Source organism: Passer domesticus, chromosome 1 (assembly GCF_036417665.1).
Source record: "Passer domesticus isolate bPasDom1 chromosome 1, bPasDom1.hap1, whole genome shotgun sequence".
Taxonomy (NCBI): domain Eukaryota; kingdom Metazoa; phylum Chordata; class Aves; order Passeriformes; family Passeridae; genus Passer; species Passer domesticus.
The window spans coordinates 114864471-114887478 of NC_087474.1; the positions used below are offsets into that span (position 1 = coordinate 114864471).

The 23008-nt window shown below is 41.7% G+C and overlaps 2 protein-coding genes and 1 long non-coding RNA gene across 5 annotated transcripts in view; 2 read left to right on the forward strand and 1 right to left on the reverse strand.

Moving 5' to 3' along the window:
• LAMA3 (laminin subunit alpha 3) overlaps window positions 1-5993 on the forward strand; it is a 109038-nt gene extending 103045 nt beyond the window's left edge. For 2 of the 3 annotated variants that reach the window (XM_064435294.1, XM_064435295.1), the window contains exons 73-77: window positions 626-785; window positions 918-1045; window positions 1164-1257; window positions 1600-1719; window positions 1885-5993. In XM_064435294.1, the coding sequence (XP_064291364.1) occupies window positions 626-785; window positions 918-1045; window positions 1164-1257; window positions 1600-1719; window positions 1885-2030 (648 nt within the window). In that variant the 3' untranslated portion in view covers window positions 2031-5993. The remainder of the gene's footprint in view (window positions 1-625; window positions 786-917; window positions 1046-1163; window positions 1258-1599; window positions 1720-1884) is intronic. The other variant, XM_064435298.1, reaches the window with a different exon arrangement.
• LOC135309259 (uncharacterized) lies at window positions 55-19628 on the reverse strand. The gene is made up of 3 exons (XR_010369585.1): window positions 17490-19628; window positions 15344-15505; window positions 55-128 (listed from the first exon to the last, which is right to left on the reverse strand). It is a non-coding gene; the product is annotated as an uncharacterized LOC135309259 (long non-coding RNA).
• Window positions 19629-20789: 1161 nt separating this feature from the next.
• TTC39C (tetratricopeptide repeat domain 39C) overlaps window positions 20790-23008 on the forward strand; it is a 36834-nt gene continuing 34615 nt past the window's right edge. The window contains exon 1 of the mRNA XM_064435422.1: window positions 20790-21114. Coding sequence (XP_064291492.1) covers window positions 20981-21114 — 134 coding nt within the window. The 5' untranslated portion in view covers window positions 20790-20980. The remainder of the gene's footprint in view (window positions 21115-23008) is intronic.

A 23008-nucleotide genomic window follows, 5' to 3' on the forward strand; every position in this document is an offset into this window, starting at 1 on the left:
ACTGGTGTTTGCAGTGGTTCATTACAGATCTTTTTCCTCACCTGTTCACACAGCCTTCACCTGGACCCGTATTTTCAGTATGTTGCCGAGACACTGATAACAACCATGTACTCTTTTTATTTTTATTCCTTAAAAATAGAGAATACCAAAGTTACATTTTTAATTCCAGAAATACCATCTTTCTGTAGAACATCTACCTCAGTGGACTAAGCAATTATCAGTAGAAAAGCAAATGGATGTAGAACTGGATTTTAATCTGAAATACACATGGTTTCTATTTTAAAAAGGGGACAGTTAATGATTCAGGGTATTTTATAAAATCAGATTTAAATAAATATATTTAGGAAGGGAAGGGCTGCTCGGAATTTCACAATTCCTCTTGCATTGTCTTTTTGATACAGCATTGGGAAGTATCTGTTTTACAAGCAGGAGTCACATTAATGCAAAATCAACTCTTACTTTTTTTAGACTTTTGGAATACCTTTTCACTACATCAAAGATGTGTTATGTGCCTTTAGTTCCAGTTGGCTTTTTATAGTCCAACAGTCCAAAAGAATAGTTTAGTATTATTGCTAAAAAAAACCCCATAATGCTTCAATGGTCATGTTTTGAAATATGCTTTCAGACTATGCCAATGAAGAGTTTCAAGGGCTGCCTAAGGAATTTTAAGATTAATGGAAAAACCATGAATGCACCTCAACAGAAAAATGGTGTACTTCCATGTCTTGATGTTCCCATGGACACAGGGATTTACTTCTTTAATGAAGGAGGACATATCACCATTGGTAAGCTGTGTGGAGATTATGGTATATGGAATTGTCTGAAGCATGTTGGTGTATGGGATACTTGTTTTTACCTGGTTTTCCAATTTTCTCCACCTATGATCATCCCTCTCCCCACTGTTTAATTCTCCACAGGTAATTTGCTGATGAGTTTGGATTTCAGGATTGTATTTACCATTCGACCAAGGAGTTCCACAGGTGTACTCCTCCATGCTGGAAGCAAGCAAGACAACTACTTGACTGTTTACATGAAGGGAGGAAAGGTGGGTACAGACTGTGTCCATTCCAGCTGTATTGCCCTCATTCAGCAGGGGCAATTCTGACCTCCCCCTGTTGCTCCTGTCCTTTGTCAGAGTAACTTAACAGGTAACATCTTTACAGGTGATTGCTGCTGGAAATAGTGATGCTGGAGAATTCCAGGCATCAGTCACACCTAAGAAACCTCTGTCTGATGGGCAGTGGCATACCATTGCAGGTACATTGTACATACCATTTCTTCTGAAGCTTTGAAGGGATGGTGGGCACAGAGCACTGCAGCTCCAAATTTTTATTAATCATTTCACTTCTGTTTAGTCTGAGAATACTCTTTAGAACAATGTGTCTTGTGTTAATTAAAGGCTTTACGTAAGATTTTTTTGATAGGTTCTGTTAAGCCCAAGGTGACCTAAGCTTGTCAGTCTGACTTTGAAGTAAAATAAAATCTGGGGGGTTTTTGTGCCTTAAATTTCAAGAAAGATGTTATTTAAACATAGTGCCATATCTAGCTGATTCTTTAATATGGTTGAGAAAGAGTTCTTATTTACCTGCTTCTTTGCAGTCTCTCAGAAGGACAGCAGAGTGCAGCTAGAGGTGGGCACACAGAGTAACTATACCACTGTACTTCAACCCTCTCCTCCTAGACGCATCTATCAGCCACTCTACTTCGGCAAAATTCCAGGTAATGCTATTGCTTCTTATTTTTTCATGTTTTTTCCTTTCCAAAACAAAGGTCCCATCCATTCATGTTCTCCTATATCATTTCCCCTCTTTTGAAAGCCCTGCCATAATTGATGTTCTATAAAATAATTCTTATTAACTTGGTCTTTCCCCCTTGGTATTGTAGCAAATTTGGACACCCCATGGCTTCCAGTTGAAGACCCATTTTTTGGCTGTCTTCGGAGTATTACCATCAATGACAAACATGTCTCCATCAGGAGAATTTCAGAGGTTCATGGTGCAGTGAACTTGCATGGATGCCCAGAGAAGTAACTGTGCTGTTACAGTCGTTGTACGCACACCAGGCTGGGTCTGCTGAAGAGCTGTGTGGATTCCCCTTTGCTGATCAGCATCAGGCTGCTTCTTCTGAACAGCTGGTGAGCAAATGCATCCTCTGGATGTGGACTGTGCCAAAGCAAACAAAATGTATTTGCTTTGATAAACTCCTTTTTAAATGTTATTGATTTCCAAGGTTGTGCCTTTGGAGATATATGCAGAAAATGTAATTGCATATACCCTACTGGGCCAAATTCTGCTCTCATCCACAACAGCAGAGACTTGAGCAACTCCAGTGTCTTAATTTTGGTAATTTTCCTTATTGTTGGCCATCTTGAGAGCAAATTTGATCCATTAATATAAAGAATTTTATAAAGAATATAAATCTCTTTGGATTGTTGCTTATACAGAAATGTACATTGATGTTAAAAGTAATAATAATAATATAAATGGAGTTTAAAGCACTTTAAGGAGTGAAACTCTGGGGGTTTGTTACAAAGTTAGGAATTGTGGGACCAAATAAATGCAGTATGTTCTTAAAACCTTTCATTTTCTTGTTTGGTTGTTTTAACCCGGTAGGTTTTTAATCTTCTTTTTAGAAGCTGCTAAATCCTGCTTGCTTTGTGCAAATATTTCTGCAGGTTTAAGATGTTGATTTGCCTGAATAAGCAGGTATCCATCATTTCTGCATCTCTGCTCATCACAATTTGATTATCTAAAAATCTCAAAAAGAGGGTCATTTTTTTGCAATCTTCAGAGACAGAGAGTCTCTTCCATAGGCAATTTTTTCCTAATGAAATGAAGAAAAGTTTTATCAAGAATAGCAGCAGCATCTGCTACAATTATGTAGCACAAACTACAGGACTAACCCAGCAAAACTGCTTTCTTCAACATTCAAATCTTTGTTTTGTACCTGACTGTGACCCACAGTGGAGGGCAGGGAACTCAGTTTGTTTTATTCTTCTGAGAAGAATGCTGGACTGTATAGACTTGACATGGCTTCTTTTTCCACTGTCATTCAGAATCAGCATTTTGATAATGTTTTTTAATCCCCAATCCCTGATTCTAACCCTCTTTTGCAAAATGAAAAAATAAAAAAAAAATTTCTAAGGCTGGTCCTCAATGTAGGAAGGCAAGCAGACAAATTCTCCTTCACTCCTAATGCTCCTACTTTCCACTGGCTTCTTCTCAATGTACAGCAGCCTGTCCTCGATGTGTTTGAAATGAGGGGCAAGCTGGACTAATAGAAGCAGATGCCCCATCAATAGCCCTTATGGCTTTGGTCATTAATCCCTTTGCAGCTTTGCAGGGTAGCAAAAGTGTCAGGAAGCTGTTCACACCAAATCTTGTGTTGCTTTCTCTTGTATGGCAACTTTTTCACTGGCGAATCTGTGTCCAAGCAGAGGTTTCAGACATGTAAAGCCAGTTTTGGTGGGCATGGGATGCATGCCAGGGCTCAGGGGGAGAAGGATTGAAATGTAATGGCAGAGCACCCTCCTTATATTACACATATTCTCCTGTACAGCAGCCTGCGATATGGGACAGCAACATCCATCAGACTGGAGGTGATGGGTTCAGGAATAATCTCTTGTGATAGCAACAACTGAATCCTTCCTATTTAGAAAAGCTCAAATACCCAGTTGACCAAATCTGTGAAAATACTCTATTCATTTACTGGCCTGAATTGACGCTAATAGTTTCCAGAAGGAGAAAGGAAGAATAATCAAATTTTATCATGCAATTCTCTAGTAACCTTCCCTATCTTATGCTCATCAGACAAATCTGCGAGGCAGATTTTCCCAAATCACAAAAAAAGCACTTTTTCATTCTTCTCTTACCCCACTCAGTAAAACAAAGACAAAAACCATGGCAAAGTTTTTTGCATCACAGCCTGGAGCCAGTCCTGGATTCCAATTCCCTTCCATTTGATTTGATTTTATCATAAGTAGTTTTAATGCTGACAAAAAGAAATGAAAAATGTATATAGACTTGAGTAAAGGTAAGATATATTGATCTGTAAGTATTAGTTCCAATACAATACTACTTTTGCACAAAAACAAAAAAAAAATAGAAAAGTCTCTTTGGTTTTAAGGTTCTTTGTGGTTGTTTGGGGCTTTTTTCCCCACAATTTTTTCAGTTGTATTACTTCCACAGAGTCAGGCTGTCATACATTGTTGGGACAATGAATAAAAGCCAACTAGAGTTTCAGGTTCTGTACTTTCACATAGGTAAATCTATATCAGGCTGAGGAACAGTTAATAAAAAGCTTTTTCACAGAATATTTTGAGTTGGAAGGAACACTCAAGGATCATCAAGTCAGTGGATAATCTTAAACCAAGGAAAGTAGTTGTCCTGTTTCAATCGATGAAGAATTGTTATTATTGAAGAAATCCACATGGACACTGTGTTATGGGATTTTTTAATTGTTGGAAGTAGTAGTTCCAAGACTTTCATCATCAGTGTTGGCAATAACTTGCATTAATAATTTGCCTCTTTTGGCTGTAGCATTTGAGGTGTGCCCCCAAAACTAGCAATTCCCATGTTAAAATAAAATACGAGAGGCTTTCCCTGGAACATTTTATTCTATAGTCATTTTACTAATCAAATACCATGTTCTGTACAATGAAAGCACATGGCTAAAAGATGCCACACTCTCTAACAGCATGTTTGAGTTCTTCTGAATCCCAAATCAGTTACAGAAGGAAAGCAGATTTCCACTCTACACTAAACCACATTGGTATTGTTAGCATCAAATCTCTCTCTTGTCCATATAAGTATCAAGGGCAAAGGGTTCTCATCCAGTTAATTTGGATTAGATTTAATAGGATCATGTTATTTGAGGTGGATGACACCAAGGTCTGTGAGTTTCCATTTATTATAACTACAAACCACAGCCAGATTGTTGGCAGCTGAAAGACAGAAAGCCTAACACTGAGAACTGAGAGAAATAAAATTAAATAGATCACAGAGTACTGTAGAAGGAAATACACATTCATTGTAGAAAAAGTATATATACACTAATATACAAAAAAGGAAAACATACTGGCTTTTCACTGCTTATGAATGACTGTGACTTAAGCTTCTACTAACAGAAGCTTCCAACTAAAACTTTTAACAATCTTTCTGTGCTTGAGCTAAGGGTGTGTGCTTTTGTTTCTGTGGAACTTTCATTTAAAACACAGAGCCATTGATCTTTTACACTGTCACCAGCAACATGAATTGCACAAGCTAACTTTGTGATTTTGTAACCACTTCTTTGAGTCACCTGTGAGCCAATTCATTTTAGCTTTCCCTCCTCTTTGCCTCTTCATAAGTCCTCCATGGGTATTTTTCTTATTATTTTTTTTATTTGGGGTATTTTCTCCTTCCTTTCTGCCCTTCAGAAAATAGCCTTGAAAATGCAGTCATAGTGAAAACACTATAATTGTGTCATGGTTTTGTAATGGACTCTTCCCATGCTTTTTGCCTCTTACCATTCTCTTTGCGGTTTCCTCATTTAAAAAAACCCAAAAACCTCCTGCATCTTTCTGTAATGATGTAAGCAAATTTAGGACACAACCTTCTGTAAATCTGTCTACATTTTCTAAAAATACATTAAGTGGCCATCCCTGGCAAAAGGGATGTTAAAGGGGGTGGTGCTATAATACAATATTATAGCTTCACTGGAGACATTATGGCTGCAAGGCAGAAACATAAACATCCTTTGTGCAGCTGGCCCAGACATCTTAAAATTGCAAGAGGCTGGTCATTGCCTGAGCTGCAATGAAGCACCCTCTGAGTATAAAGAATTGCAAGCAAAATAACCAATGAGTTTTTATGTTCTGTCAGTTTAGGGGATCCTCTGTAGCAATAAAACCAAACTGTGACCTGTTGGTCATACTGTACTGTGTCTCCTCCTTTGCAGCTGATAGCATAAGATGTTTTTTAAACACACTCCTATCTTTACTTTACACCTCAGTTACTATGTTTCATACAGGTTGTTCCAAATGTGAAGCATGTGTGAAATGTTCCATGAGAAACAGTTTCTTTGTTGAGGTGTCACTCCTTGAGAAAGATGGAACACTGCTGCATTGTCACACAGAATAAAAAGAAAGATAGTTGGAATCATGGCCTTTTGTCTCTGTTCAGTTATATTTAAACTGGGAGCAACAACAGATTTCTCCATTGTGTGGGAGCCTGTGTCTAAGATTTTTGTCACAGGAGGACTACCCACCGGTAAGAATGAATAATTACATTTATAGTTGTGTTAGTAATTTGTAAAATAATATGTATCACAGTTTAGGAATGGTGCTTCACAGTTCAGTGCACCCACTGAGATTCTCCCAAACCACACTGACACTTGCTCACTCCTCATTTCCCCCTGCCCCTTTCTGGTCTGGCAGAGGAAATTGAGAATTAGGGCACAAAAGGTAAAGATCACAGGTTGAGAAAAGAACAATTTACTGGAAACAGCAATGAGATGAGATAAGAAAATGAACGTAATAGTAACAATATGAATAATGACAGTATTATTCAAATAATACAAAGAGAGGGTGATTCATGTGCAAAGATGCTCACCAGGCACCCCCAAGACAATGAACTATGGCAGACAATGCTGCCATGTTGTTTTAAACCAGAAACCCTGTTCTCACCCACAAAAGCTAGAGTCCCTTACCCCTGCTCCTGGCAATGACATGAGGTGGTATGGAGTAACTTCCTGCCATGTCCTTTCAGCCATGCTCCCTCAGCTACTGCCAAAAATTAACTCTGTCCTGGCCAAAAGTAAGGCAATATGGAAAGGAACTGCTAGAATTTTCATCTGGAAAGGATTGTTCAGATTGGGGTTTTTTTGATGCATGAAGACATAACAAAGAAAAACATTTTAAAGGGTAGAGAAATAAATTATTTTGTGTCCAGCCAACTCTTGCTGACACAGTTATAATTAACATGGTTAATTATTAGTATAATAAGCTGAAATCTGGCATATTACTTAATAGAGGATCTGTATAGTTTGGTAACAGCACCTACCATAAATTTTAATTCTAGATCCTGATTACTTTCTGATCAGAATTACTGTCCTGATACTGCAAACCTAGGCAACCAGTAATATGCCCAGGTATATGCCCAGTAATATGCCCTTACATATGCCCTTGACTCCTGTGGTGAGGTCAAGGGCTTCAGCTAATAAAATTTACTTGAGAACAAGGTGTCAGATCAGTAGTAAATTTCTAACTTTCCCTTTTCTGCACTCATTTAAATCAAAGGTAATGATGTGTCCCCAGGGCCATTAACCTAAGCAGTAAAGAAGCTAAAAACACACTGAGCAATTCTCCAGGGAAACACATAGGCATAATCCAAAGTTCAGTGGCTTAGTGGAAAGATTGAACCAGTTCACAGGACTTTGGTTCATACACCTTATTAAAACATGCAGTAAATCTTACCTACTGTTTATAAAAAATGTATTCTAAAATATTGCCAAGGTTTATAGAGAATTGTTACTGCAGATTAAATCTGTTTGTTATGTAATAAAGGGCAGGACACAGTCTCCATAAAACCTAAGATAATCCACCTAATGCAAATATACATAAATGGAAACTTTACACAAAGGGTATTTGCATCAGCAAGAAGAGTGGAAGCAAGGACACCAGGCAGATAAACCGTGCTCCCTGAGGAGTGTCAGTGGTGAAGGCAATGCTGGGAGGAGGTCTCAGAATGCCTGCTGTGAGCCATTCCACCTGGATGCCAAAGACCTCACTGGCTCAGCTGTTTCCTGTGCTGCTCAAAATCAAAAGTAACTGCAGTCATCCCACTATGCCTTTACCAGGCCAAAAGGAAAGAAAACTCCTTCAGCAATTTAATTATTCTGGCATGCAGAAGAGTAGTACCAAATTTCTGGCTGATCATTGTATTTAGTCAGATTCTTGTAACTTGATATGGGCATGTTAAAGGAAGGTAATGTTCCCAAAGCAGAGCCACTTAAGAGGACATTTGATCACTGAATCTATGTATATTGCATTTGTCATAAAAGATGAAACGAATCAACATGACATACATGCTCAGCACAAATTTAATTCGAAACAGACACCACACAACCACTACTGGTCATTACTGTTATTTAATTAAAATGGAATGAAAAGGTAAAATTTTTCAAAGAGATGCTGCATGCCATCAAACAGAATAAAGGCCAGGTGCCTGATCAGTATAAATCAACATTACTCTGTTGTTCCTGGATTTGGGCAGATAGGAGAAGAGGATCTAGTTGTGTTTGTGTAGTTTTGTGTGCTTTAAATGTTGGGGACACAACACAGAGACCTTATAAAAAGGACTTTGCTGCAAAGAATTAAGACTAGGAATGTTACAGTTCACTTTCTGTGAAAAAAAATATAAGGTTTTTTTTATCAATGCAAAAAAAAAGCTTAAAAATGAGATACAAGCCTGGAGGACAAATAGAAAGATCTTATAGTTGAAAAGTAATGCAGGAAAAAGTAAGCCTTGGTACTGCTCAGAGAATACTTACCCCTGCCAAGGGAAGTGTCTACAGCTGAGAAAATGGTAGGAACTGTAGTCAATTTGACTGATCAATTTTATTGTGATTTAGTGTGGACATTTTATGTGGTTATGATGAGGAACACAGGCCCTGACCCCTTGAACCCCAGACTCAGTACCACCCTCCTGGGCTGCTTCTATGTGGCATCCAGGGTGTCCCAACCTCTTCTCAGCCCAGGGGAGGGCTGTGGGGCTGAGTGGCTGCCTGCACCCCTTCCCCTGTGCTGAGGGGAAAGGCTTTTCTCAGGCTTCCCCTCTCTCCTGACCAGATGTTCAGTCTGTGAGCTTACAAATCTCTGTCCCAATAGGGAGTTCAGAAAAATGCTCAGCCAGGCCAAGTATATGACAGGAAGGAAAGCATCACGAAGCTGCCACTCCTGGCCCTTTTTATTTTGCTCTCTGACCCTTTTTCTTTTGTTTGTTGTACTCAGTATAATGGAAGGGAACATCTGGACTCTAGTGACAGCAACTCTAGTGATGCAAATTTGCATGCATATAGCAGATAATTAAGCACGTGTCTATCTGCAGCTGCAAACAGCAATTAGTCTCAAGATAGCTTTGCACACCCCTTCCTGCCTATTCTTCTGTTCCCCTCACAGGGCCCTCTCACGTGTGCATCTCTGAGAGGCACTGAGTGCTGGCCTCCTTTTTATTTGTGAAGACAGTCATGCAGCTGAGCATAAACCCTTCAATATAACTTTGAATAGGATGAACTTCCTCTGATCTATCAATTTCCAGTAGAAACGGCTTTCTGCATAAGACATGATGCGGTGACCCAAATCAAAACATCCGTGCTTACATCCCAGCGTTGCTGAGACTATAAGCAGATTTCATTCCTAGTTCCTCCCCTTAGATCAGAGGAAACTGAGCTCTAGACAGTCACTTCTGACTGCTGAGGTTTTGTGTGGCTGACTCTTGCCTCTCTGCAGTTGCTCACAGCAAACACTGCTGTCCCTGCTTCCTGCAGCTAGGAAGAAGTTTATCTTTGCCCTATAGCCCCCACTCCAGGGACCAAGTAAATACATTTACCCTATGCCTGTCTTTTCAGTTGTAGAGTCCCCTGGCAATGAAACCATAGATAGTGTTTTGTTGCCTCAAACAGGTGTCCTCATTTCTCCTGTGATAGAGTCAAATTTTCTAGACAGGTAAAATAGAAGCTGCTCAGTGCTGCAACTAAGAGACACAGTTTAGAGTAATTTAAAAAGCACAGCAATTTTCTAGTTTTTTGAAAATCAAAGACTGCATTGCAAATTCCTAAATTTCAGGCTCTGGCATCATATCTTTTAATTTATCTGTATGCTAAAATGGAGTGTAGTAATAGGGTGGGCTTCAGCTGGGGCAGGCTCAAGTTGGAGAAGAAAGGGCTGGAGTGTGATCAAAGAGACCCCTGTGCCTCAAGCAGGGATTAGATTCAATGGAGTGGCTTCACAATCTGGACAACAGTGATTATTCCATGTGGCTCATTGTATGACCCAGCTGCCTGATCAAGGCTTTTGTTGAGGTAAGAGTCTATATCATGCTCTCTGCTGGGGAATTCCTGTGCATGTGTGAATTCCTGGGTATAATGAGCGATATTTCCAATGGATTTACTTCTGTGTAAATAAAATGTAGGCATTCCCAGCTAATAACAAGTTCACACAAATTGCAGAAAGTGTTTGCATCAAGTAGTCATTTGAAAACAAAACTGCAGTTTCAGAAACCTATTAAGGCCTAGAGATCTAGGTAGAGAGCAAACAAAAGTTTGCTTCTACATAGATAACATGAATCTCCTGTGTTTCAGTGGACAGCACCAATGAGTTTTTTTGTAATAGCAATGAACAACCCTGGTTGGCACCAACAACCACTATAACACTGTCACATGCATCTGCATTTCATGCATAGCAGTGCTTACAGGAGCACATTCCACCACCAAATCCAGACAAAAATGTTAAGGCTTTTACAATAAGGATAGGTGAAGTCATTATTTTTAATTTGGGAACCCACACAAACTTACAAAATACATGGACCCATTTGATTTTAAGGAAATGGAATGGCTAGACAGACTTGGGTGCATAAAAAATCAGCCAGTAGCAGTGGTAACACCTACTTAACTTGAGCAAGACCTATAGCATTTGTGGAGCCATCTCACACCTTCAGGTGGACAAAAATTGGTTGTCTACTCAAGGCTATCTTTCTGTAATCAGTGGAGGAGGGTTAGTTATCCCCAAACAAAAACACACCCAGACACCACCTCAAACATATGCTGCAAGAGCACATGGCAGCAGCCAACCTAGCTCTGGGCTCCAAGCAAGAAACCCCTGAAGATGGATGCAGCACTTGATTATACTTTAGTCCTCAGGAATACTCAACCCACCTTATGACCCAACTATAAAAATATCATTGTGTGGTACTGTCAGCAGGCCACAGAGAAGAAAAGAACAAGCCACAGGAAATTATCTCCTGCTTCCAATTACAGGGAAAATGTAACATTATAAATGCTTTTGTCACTCATCCTTTTCAATACTGAGTCACCCAGACATAGCATGGTTAGCTTCTGGCATCTCCATATGATGAACTGCTTTTTTCTGTGCTTTGTATGATTTGAAGCTTGAGAGTCTAAGAAGAAAACGTAGGTTGAACCCAAATGAAAGGCACATAAAGCAAAGAGATGTGAGATAGAAGGCGTATTTATGTGTGCTTGTATACGTACAACCCCTCTAAAAATAGGTGAGTGCAAGAGCTATCAAAATGAAAGGAATGGAAAGGAAAACAGAGGAATGCTTGCTGGATGAATTGCAGTAGAAAATAGCATTTGAGAAAAAAATGCTAATGAACTGAAAAATGGGGAAGTGTACTGAAAAAATAGAAGATTGTTTCTCCTTGAGCTGTGCCTGGTAGATGAGCTCTGAAGAAACGGCCTGTAGTAAAAGCACAGCTTTTCACACTATTATCTTGGTTATTGCCATGCATAACTCATAATGGCTAAAATCATGCAACTCAGTTTAAGGTACTTGCCTTGTAGGTAGCTCTCAGCCTCACAAAACATGTTTGTAGGACAATTAATGGTGAGTCAGTACAGGATAAGTCACCCAATGTATGGTTTTAAAAGGCACTGTGCTTTCAGAAAGGCAGGAGTGCTTTCAGAATCCAAATACGCTTTTAAAAAGAGGAGGGTTATTAAATTTGATATTAAGCTGTTACTTCAATAAAAATCTTGTTGCAAGTTAGGACTTGTAAGTTACTCCTGTGGTAACCATTACACACACTCAGAATCTTGACTTTGATGTCTCCCTTTATCTGCACTGCAGTGTTTTGCTTTCAAAGCTTCCACTGTGGTGAGAACTAATTCTGGTAGTCACTACTTCGAGGAATCTGTAACTGTCAAGAGTATTTTCCAACTCACATACCTTGATTAACAAGTGCCCAAATAGGAACATATTACAAATGAATTTGTAAAGAATATGTACATATTATTCGGGCCAAATAAATGGCCCGAGTTTCCAGAAGTAAGTGGAAGAATGGAAAACCTAATGGTAAGCAAAAAGAGAAATCACTTCTTATTGTAGTGAATAGGAACTCAGCTGCATGCTGCTTATTTCATTAAGTACCAGGAGGTAACACATACATTCCTGGGTTGCTAATTTCATTACAGAACTGTCAGCACAAAGTCTATATGGTCAAGCAACAGCTCCCAGTCTCTTAAATTCTCTTTAAATGTTGGCTACAGAAAATAATCTCACCAAATGACAAGAGTATACTTTTTAAGTCTGCTGCACAGTTTTACACATCAAAATGTGAAGAATCTTCCATTCATATCAAGTGGCATCCCATTCACTTAAATTAATGTTCATGACTGTAGAACAACAAATTAGGGCAAAGACTAGAATGAAGATTATTTAAGCATGTGGCTTTATTTAGCTGTTGTCTCCAGATAATGCTGGAACCTGAGTGTATCTAAATAAACATACTGCCTGAGTACACCATTAAAAGAAGATGAACCCTTCACTTCAGGTTTATACAAATAGACACAGTGGCTTTTCTTGCAAATTAAATGCTCTAAATTAAATGGTACAGCTAGTTATTTTCTTGAGTAAGCAGCAAAAGTTGTCAGACCAAAACACATTTCACAGATGCAAAGCTAGTATCCAGAAATAAAAACTTTGATATCTGAGGTAGCATCTGTCTCTCAATATGGTTTCTAGGTTTTTTTCTGACTTTTGATATATGCTGCAGATCATACTGTTTCTTTTAAAAGCCAGTTGCCACCTCTATGTGTGCAAGCCTCAGAGAAGAGTTTTGTAAAGAACAGAGCACTGCGCTCCAGAAGACATGATTAAACTCCCAAAACATAAGGAAGTGAAATAATTTGGGACAAAGGCATCAGTAGCTAAGTAGGTGTAAATACGAGGGAAGGAGCTCACCATCTTTGTATGCATGGTTTGTCTGTACACTGCCAACAGAGCTGCTCCAAAGAACATGTCCTGCTTGGTCTATGCCAGTGACAGAAGGTCAAAATGCTTTAGTGTGAGGCAGTTGTAGGTCACCAAACATCTTCATGTAGCATAGCCACTAATGTTGGTGCACAAAATTGTTGGGTATTACAATCCCATCAACAGATATGAGATCCAATGCATGGACAATTTAAGCAGCTTGCTGAAAGGCACTGGTGAAGCAAGTTCCTTCATATGTGACCAACATATGACTGTCAGGGGACAGTGGTTTCTTAGACCATGAAGTAGTACTCCCATCTAAAAATACAGAGAAAATGTGAAAACATACCAAAAGGGACATCTGCACAAGAATTCATTGTTTGCAGTTTTTTCTAATGCCAGGAGTGGGAGATTCACAACTCTGCTGTGGCTGCTTCATAACTTCCTGCTGAGTTCTCATCTGCCTTCATGGGTTGTACCCAACCATCAGCCCACCATGCCTTTTTTTCCTCATGCCTTCCTTTCTGTTTGCCTCAACTACTGGGCATTGCAGTTGTGATGATCTTTCAAAGCAAGGAGTGTAAAGCTAGGTCTTAGTCTCCTCTAAATGATAACCTGGACAGTCTGGCTACATAAACTTGTGTTTCATGCCAGGGAAAAAACCTGTTACCAGTGGGGTCTGCTAAACTAAAGATTCCCCACTCTAAGTCTAGGAACAAAAAGAGGGGCAAGAAATGTAGATTTCAAAACTGAAAAACAAATGTGATGCCTAACAGCCAAAATAAAGCCTCTGTAGCTCAATTCTGTTGAATGGCCTTTCCATTTCTGTAGCAAAGGACTACAGAAAGAAGAAAGTGAAAACTGTTGAAATGCTACCTATAGAACACATATAATGCCAAAAGTCCCAAATGGAAGTAGAAAAGTACAAAATGTTGCTGACAAGTGTTCTTTAAATAGTCTCACTTCAAATTACATTATGCATCAAGCTGCTTGACACCTGTGGGAAAATATTTACTGCTAAAATAGTGAAAGAAAAATAAGCCTTTATAACATATTATCCTTATTATGTTCCAAACAATTCAAAATATGCTTTATAAGGAGTTTTGATTACTGCAAGGGACAAGGACTGGGGAGAGTACTAACACAAAGGGTGTTTATGGCCTTGCTGATTACTTGCTTCTCACCACAAGTTGAAAGTAGAAAGGCACATCCTCACTATCTGGGTAAATGATTTGCTGACAAATGCTATACATATAGTTAGATACATGTGCATGTATATAGAAGAACATATAGAAAAAAATCCTTCACAAATGCAATTGGTCTGTGAAGTGGCTTCATGTACAAATGAACAAAGCAGGAAAACTGGAGAGCCTGTCCAGCAGGGGGGCAAGTAGATCAGCAAAAATTATTAGAGGTTTAAAATGTATGACCTACTTGTGAAAGGTCAAAGCTGCTATTTGTTGTAAAAATTGAAAGACTAACAGGGCTTCAATCAAGAGCCCCTAATGTAGAGACAAAGGACAAATAATGTTCATATGCTCCAGTTTGGGCAAAACATTCTACCTTACCTTCTATACACAAAACCATTAAGCTCACCTGTTTTAATTTGCCATTAACCCCCTGCTTCTATAAGAAAGGTGCATACAATTGTTTTCCTTGTACACTGGAGCAAGAATGTGAGGGCAATAATCTACAGGCTCTCCATAGTCAAAGTATTTCAAGGACATTTTCAGAAAAAGATTTTTCTTTTACCATTTAGATGAATTTGTTCCGACTGTCCAGAAAGGACTGGGCTAGAACTGGTGGATTTCTGGTGATCCCTTTGGGCTTTAAATTTCCTGCTGTGTAGCAATACAGAGCAGGTATTTTTATAACCAAATGTAGATCTGAACTCTGTAGGAAGTCATTCCTCTGAAAGTAAAACATTTTGAATTGGCTCTTAAAAATTCAAGTGGCATGATTATTTTGAGTGGAAGTCTTTCCAATTAATTTTTATAAAACAGGACAGCATGTGGCTGCTGCCTGAACAGAGCAGCTGTTAGTATTTAATACTTGTGTATTCCTTTGTTTTCTCCGGAACTGTGTGCATATGTTTGGCCATTAGCACATTCTGGGGAAAAAAATTCCAACACTAAAAAGCTCTGTTATTTAGCATTCTTTATATAGCAAAAATTATACACCTTTATATGCTCCAGTAAAAATAGCTCTGTGTGACTGAACATCAGTTTATCCCAACTGATTATACATTGGGTCCAGAACAACAATGTGTGGATAAAAATAAACATTATCCAATACAAGCAAATATGAAAAAACAAATTACCCTTACTTGCTATGTCTCATCTTTCATTCTCCTTTTTGAACTTCCAAAAACCTTACCTGCTCTGACCCAGGCATCTCTGTCATTGCTCTGTGCAGAAATGACACAGCACAGTCTGTCTTACAGACTAAATGAGAGCAGTCACAAATCAGTGCTCAAGAGACCAGGACTAAAAGATCAGTCATCTTCTATCCAATAGCTCACCATACACAAAAGGCTTCCTGAAAAAAAAAAGAAAGGCAGAGAAAACAGAAATCTTATGAGAGGAAGGAGTAGTTGATTCTGAAGTAAGGTCCACTGCAAAGAAATAGTGATTATTCTTATTGTTATTATGGTAACTCTCTTTAATTAAAATAAAGGGTCAAAGGACTAATTTTCAGTATCCTTGGAGTACTTTGGATGAAGAGACTCATTGAGCCTGTTCTGTTTCCAGGGTATGTATGCATATTCCTTGTCTATTGACGGAACAGACAAATCGTTTCATGTGTGTGTCCTCAGGCAGGGTTTAGCCGTCAAAAGGACAATGCATATTAATCGGGAAATGTCAAGAGCCAGCTCTGAAGATTAGCTTGGCTTTGTAGTATTGCTTAGTTGCTGTGCTGTATGGAAAATGCATGATGATAACCGATGCAGAGCTCACCATTCATAAATATTTAAGTGACCAGACACAATAGACAGGCATCTTTATTGTTCAAGATCAGAGGTACAATGTGAGGTACAAAGCACAAAAGTAAGTGACTTTAGCTACTTTAAAAGTACATTTCCTTAGAAGTGTACTTATGAACTTATTTTTTTTTCTTCCCATATTCAAAAAGGGAAGACCCCCAATTTATATATTCACTCGCCATTACTGGCAGTACTCACACAGATAAGTCCCCTCTGATGGTTTGGAGAAGATTGCTGTACTCTGGATTGCAACACCCCTTCATAGCCAACAATGGGACTGCATTTGATATTGTACTAGAATAGCAAATCCTCAAAAAGGAGTTCAAAATTACAGAAACAGATTCTGCAGTTTATGTCTGAGATTCAAAAAGTGTGGGAGATGTCTTCATGATTTTAATAATTATTTCCAGCATGTTACATTCACACAGAGTCACATTTTCTAAAAAAAACAACTTAATTTCATTCTGAAGGATTTTTCTTTTCTCTACTGAAATGTGCAGTGATTAAAACTTAAATGCTGATTGTCCAGTATTCTAAATCAACTGCTGAAATTTCATCGCCATCTTAAAAACTGCAAATCTTACCAGGCTTATTGAGGTATTCCAGGACAGAGGTAGAATTCTAGAACAATACAGGTAAAGGGAAACCCAGCAAAATCAGATTTAGGGCTCTCTGATACAGAAACAAGGGGTTAGGTTGCTGCATCCAGACACAGTGGAGAAGAGCCCTGAGACAAGTGGGACCTAAATTACAGACTATGAAAATGATATTAAAGAAAATATGAATGTAGGCCTGCCCTTGGTTTTAACTCTTTTCTCTCTGATGCTTTAGATAAATCAACATGCTTTTCTGTCATAATTTTTTTCCTGCTACTTCAACTTCTGCTATTCTCTGTTGTTTATGAGTAGGGCTAAATTCCAGTTAGACTGTGGACGAAAAACATAAATATTTTTTACTCAGGGACCAGTGTGTGATGATTATCTGGACTTCTCCCTGTCAGAAACTCAAAGACAGGGCAGAAACTGGGAAAGCTTGTCAAAGGGAAGAGCAGTTGAGTATTCAAAGGTACAGGCTATCTTGAACTACAACAGCAAAGGGGCTTTAACACCACCACAGTTCTGTATGCCGTAGAGGTTGTGAATATTGTAACCACTTCCATTTATCTAACAGCTTCTGGGAAGCTAGAGTAAAGGTCTTGGAAATTGGCCAGTTTATTTATTGAAAGTACAATTCTTGCTCACCAGTAACTTCACTGTCCTTGAATAATTACAAATCACTTGCCTCAACCTTTTTTTGTGAGAGCAACAGGCCACAGCAGCACAGGTTATTCAACACTGCCCTGCAGGGAGCTGTGAGGTAAGGGAAAAGCTAGCCACCGACTGACCCCTCTGCTGAAATTGTTGGCTGATGACTGCCTATTTTGCTGATGATAGCATGCTACCAGGAGTTAAAAAACCAAACAAACACAAAAAACTTCAAGAAAGATGCTTAGAGTGTTGTTAGACTGCAAAGTCAATGTAAGCTTTGATTGGCACATACAAGCCATCCATGTAGTCCTGTTCACTGTGGTTTCCTCGCTCCCTTGGCCATTTTTAGCAGGATGAATCAGCGGTACCACATCCTCCATGTGAATCAAACTAATTGCAACCCATCACAAGACCTCATCTGCTGTTACACGGCAGGGAGACCTACAGCTCTGCTGACTTCCAATCCAATTCTGCAGGAAAACAAGGTTACAGTGCAGATCACAACAACACGGGCACTATAAAACTGCTGCTGCTCAGCTGATGAAGTCAAACTGCACATGTCAACTTCCTTCATTAAGGAAGGTGTGTTCAGTGTGTTACTTGTCTACTTGAACAGCTAAAGTGCAGTTTCATTCTGCCATTTTTTTCTGTTCACTTATAACTGTGTTTCTGTAGAGTTGATTCAGCTATTCACATCTTGACTTTGAAAATTAATAGCCAGCCACTGGGTACTTATAAAAGCATTTGTTACAGATGAGAAATTATCAGTGCCAGCCCTCAGCAAGGTCTGGAGAAACTGGGTACTAGAAAGTCTCAGAAGAATTCTAGCTTCTTGTGCATGGGACCCAAACCTGCAGGAAGCACACAGTCCTGCTACACTATTACTCAAACACAGGGGTAAGGAAATAGGAGTGCAGCATTGGAGAAATGGAGTAGGTGCTGCAAAAATGACTTGGCTCTTTGCTGCTCCTCAGAAATAGTACTTGGAGGTGGGAGTTAGCCTATGACAAGTTTTCAGGGAATCCACAAGAAGATTCATTGCCTCTTGATTGATTACATCTGCCAAAAGGAAAGGATATAATAAACTGCTCCACCATTAACCCCTGCCCACAGAATCCTGCCTGGCAGATAATATTGCAGGAGTAATTGTTTTCATTTGGAATGCAGTGTCTTGAAACACTGCAACCTGTGAGAATAAGGAATAAGGGTGGTGCAACTGCAATCTGAAATTTCCTTTTAGTGAGGCTGCTTGCATTTCTGGAGTCCAAATTTCACAAATAACCTGTAAACACACTGGAGAACACACTGTTTCCTAGTCATGCTGTGCTGATTTTCTAGAAGTCCTTTAGGACTTCTAGGCTGTGTAGATCATGCTGTTTTGGAGGAGATGTGCATGGTGACTAAAGATTGTCCTCTTTAAACACCCCCTAAGTGTCCAGCCCTGCTCAGTAACAGGGGCTGGCAATCAGCCAAAGGATGCGATTCCCACCTGACAGATTGCAGAAGCCTCCTGGCATTAGGCAATCCACACCTTCCAAGAACTGTTGTTTTAAGAAGTTATTGGTACAAAGTATTTCCCGAGGGGGTGGTAGCAATTCTCACAAGGCATGTATGGAAATATGGCAAGTTGATTTACAGGAAGACAGACATTTTGCTTGACAGAGAAAACGGGTTGCTACTAAAAGCAGTGTTTGGTCCCATTCCTTTGTATGCTACGAAGGGGAGGTGGGGGAAGTCTGAGTCTTAAATTTTTCTCAAGAGCAGCTGTAGCACCCTTCTAGCTGTCAGGAAGCAAGACCAGGTTATTGGTATTAGCCTTCTATGCACCTAAATTTAAGCACAGCATAGAAATCCTCTTCTTGCAAAGAAGGATGGAAATAATGTGTGTGTACTTTCAATGTCTGGATACTTGGCCATTTTGGGTTGGAATAGATATATTTACACAAGTGTACTTTCTCACCCATTCTGTGCTTGGAAACGCCTGTCAGACTAGCTTGTATCTGAACCAAATTTGCAAATACTGATTTTTTGCTGTCAGCATGACAGGTATGTTCACATTGCTAATAATGAAGGTACGTGTCAAGAGGCAGGGAGCAAATTCCTAGAAACCTTTGTTTCCCAGATTTCACTGGGGAGGTCACAAAGTCAGCATTGTATGAAAGAGGAACTTTTACTCTCTGTTCTAGTGACTGCAGTCCGTGAATAAAACCACTAATAAAAACAAAGAAAAAAGAAAAATCAATTTTCTGGAAATGGAAAGCCGCATTATCTGTCAGAGAAGGACTTTGGACTTCTCTTCTTCACACTCTAGGACTGGCTGCAGCCCCAGCTGCTACAACCCACCCATTAAAAACCACAGTGGATTTCGCAGGAAGCCACAGGATTGTGGAGGGCAGGAGGGCGGGTGGCAGCCACCTTTGCCTGTGTGGTACCTGACATCAGAGCAAGGTGAGGTGTGAGGATAGGGAGGGAAGGGCGGCACATGGAGGCAGGGGCAGCTCCCCACATGGATACCCCTATGCCAGGCATCAGTGCCTGCCTCTCTCCCACTGGTGCTCACTGTGCCATCCCCAGAGCTGGGGGTACAGCAGTCACAGGCAGAATCAGCAGTGCCCTGGCAGCCAGAAGGGCCAAGCCTGTCCGGGGGGCATCAGGCACAGCATGGCCAGCCGGGCAAGAGAGGGGATTGTCCTGCTCTGCTCTGCACTGAGGCAGCCTCACCTCGAGTGCTGAGGGCAGTTTTGGGTGCCAAAATATAAGAAAGACATTAAGCTATTAGAGAGTGTTGGAAGGAGGGCAGTGAAGACAGTGAAGGGTCTGAAGGAGAAGCCCTATGAGGGGCAGCTGAAGTCACTTCACTTGTTCAGCCTGGAGGAGACTGAGGGTGGCCTCATCCCAGTCTTCAGCATCCTTGTGAAGGGAAGCAGAGGGGCAGATAAAGATCTCTTCTCTGTGGTGACCAGTGACAGGACTCGAGGGAATGAACCTGTGTCAGGGAGGTTTAGGTTGGATATTATAGTAAAAGATTCTTCACTGCAAGAGTAATTGGGCATGGAACCCTCTGCCCAGGGAGGTGGTGGAGTCACCACTGTCCTTGGACATGTTTAAAAAAACATTGGACACAGTGCTATGGTTTAGTTGATGAAGAGGTGTTAGGTCATAGGTTGGACTTGATGATCTCAAAGTTCTTGACCAACCTAGTTCATTCTGTGATTCTGTGGAAAGGTTCTTCACCCACAGGGTGTTGGAGCACTGGAACAGCCTCTCCAGGGAAGCTGTCACAGCACAAAGCCTGCCAGAGTTCAACGAGCCTTTGGACAATGCCCTCGAGTTCATAGTGAGATTTCTGGGGTGTCTGTGCAGGGACAGGAGTTGAACTCGAAGACCCTCGTGGATCCCTTCCAAACCCAGACAGTGTGTGTGAAACCGGCCATGGGTCAGGGCCCTCAGCGCAGCCCCGCCACAGCAGGAGCGGCCCCGCAGCCGCTGCGCCCCCGGCCCCTCACCCGGCGCCGGTCCCGCGCCTGCGCGGCCTCGTGGCGGCGCCTGCGCGCTGGGGCGCGGGGCGGGCGCCGCCGCTTTCGGCGCGTTTGCGGGTGCGGAGCGGCTGCGGCAGCAGCGGGTTCGCGCCTCCGCGGGTACCGGGCGCTGTCGGCTCGTCCCGCAGGCACGCCGAGCCAGCACCGGGCTGCCCCGGAAGGGGTGGGCGGGTGGGTAGGCAGTTAGGTACGTAGGTAGTAAGGTAGGGGAGAGTCGGCTGGGTCCCGCTGCCTCCTCATCGTCATGGCCGGCTCGGAGCAGCGGGAGGACGGGGAAGCGCCGCTGCCCATCGAGGATTCGGAGCTGGCGCTGGCCGGCATCAACATGCTGCTGAACAACGGCTTCCGCGAGTCCGACCAGCTCTTCAAGAAATACAGGTCAGTGCCGGCCGCCCCTCCGCCGCCGCTGGCCGGGCCCCTTCCCGCGGCGCGGCTCCCTCCGCCCCCGCGGGCGGGCGGCGGGAACGCGGGGCGCGCAGGGGGCCCCGGCGCCGGCAGCCTCGCCCTGCCCGGCCCTCGGAGCGGGAAGGGTCGGTGCTGCCTGCCGCTGCCTCGGTCAGCGCTCCCATGGGGAAGGGACCCGCGTGTTTCACACAATCACAGTGTGGGTCAGGTTGGAAGGGGCCGCGCTGGGTCACCGGGTCCAACCACCCGGCTCAAGCAGGGTCATCCTAGAGCACATGGCAAAGATTGTCCTCAGACCCTTCTTGAACATCTCCAGTGAGGGAGGTTCCACAAGCTGTCTGTTCACATGCAGGGTCACCCACCCACACAGTAAAGACGCTCCTCTTCACGTTCAGGTGGAACTTCTGTGCATCAGTTTCTGCCCGTTGCCTCTTGTCCTACTGCTTAGAACCACCGAGGAGAGCCTGGCTCCATCCTCTTGACCCCCTCCCTTTAGGTATTTATACACATTGACGGGGTCATCTCTTCTCGAGGCTGAACAGGCCCAACTCCCTCAGCCTTTGCCCGTAAGGGAGGTGTTCCAGTCCCCCAGTCATCCTCATTGCCCTCTGCTGGACCCGCTTGAGGAGCTCCATAGCTCCTCTGTACTCAGGGAGCTAGAATAGGGCACTTGAGATGTGCCCTGACTTCACCATGGCTGAGTAGAGGGGCAGGATCACATCCCTTAATCTCTGGCATTGCTCTCCCTAATGCATCCTAGGAATCTGTTGGCCTTCTTGGCCACAAGGGCTCGGGGGTGGTGTGGGGAGTGTGTGGCGCCTTGGAGGAGTGGAGAAGGGCTGAGCAGGGGGTCCCTGGGTAGCGCTGTCTGCATTTGGCTGTCGTGTATGTGTAAACACACACGTGTGGCTGGAGATATGTCCTGGGGGGTTTTCGCTCTGGTGCTCCTGTGTGGTCTGATGCGGTCTTCAGCGTGCAAAATAGATAGCAACAAAAGGTCTGAGAGTGCTGCTGTGATTATCTTTGGGCTGTAAGATTATGTTCATAATCCCCACACACATCATGTCTAGGTTTCTGCGTTAAGTAGGAGCAGCATTAATGCAGCTGTGTGAGTCAGGCTTAAAGAAGAGGTTGCCCCTACCTGTCCTTGCTCCTTTTCTTGAGGCTGATGTCTTCCACTCGAGACTGAGCTGCTGTAATTGCGCATACATTCTAAATAATTAATATGCACTATAGTGCTGTTGTCTGTATGATTAAAAAAGACTTTGGTTGACTTAAAATAGAACTTCATAGTGATGATGTACTTATGTATTTAAATCTTGTTTACAGAAAGGATGGTTGGAAGTGGAGTGCAGGGATTGAGACACATTAAAAACATTCCCCTTAATAACAACAAAAATGGAATAACGCTTTATTGTGTACCTGCAACAGGTTAAACATATTAACCTGTTTTTGTCTCCAGAATATACTGCTACACAAAATACTGTTACACAAAATACTGTTCTATAGAACTAACTGGAATATTGCAGGGGACAGGCAAGGTCCTGCATTCCTCACATGCATAAGCACGAAGTCCACCTCTTAACCCAGCACTGCCAAGACCTCCACTAAACCCTGTCTATAATTGCCATGTCTATGTCATGTGGAAGTGCACCCTATGAGGTACTTCTTGAGTATTTCTTTCTTTTGAAGCCCTCAGTTGTTCTGTGTATCTAAGGAACCTGTTGGTTTTGGTTGCATGCTTTTGTGTTGTGTAATTTTTTTAAGGTGCCAGTTAAGGAGCACTCAGTGTGGTTTCCTTTCTTCCACTTTCGCTTGTGCTGTGCCATTGCTTTCTCCCAGTAGTGTGAATCTGGAAGTAGTCTGG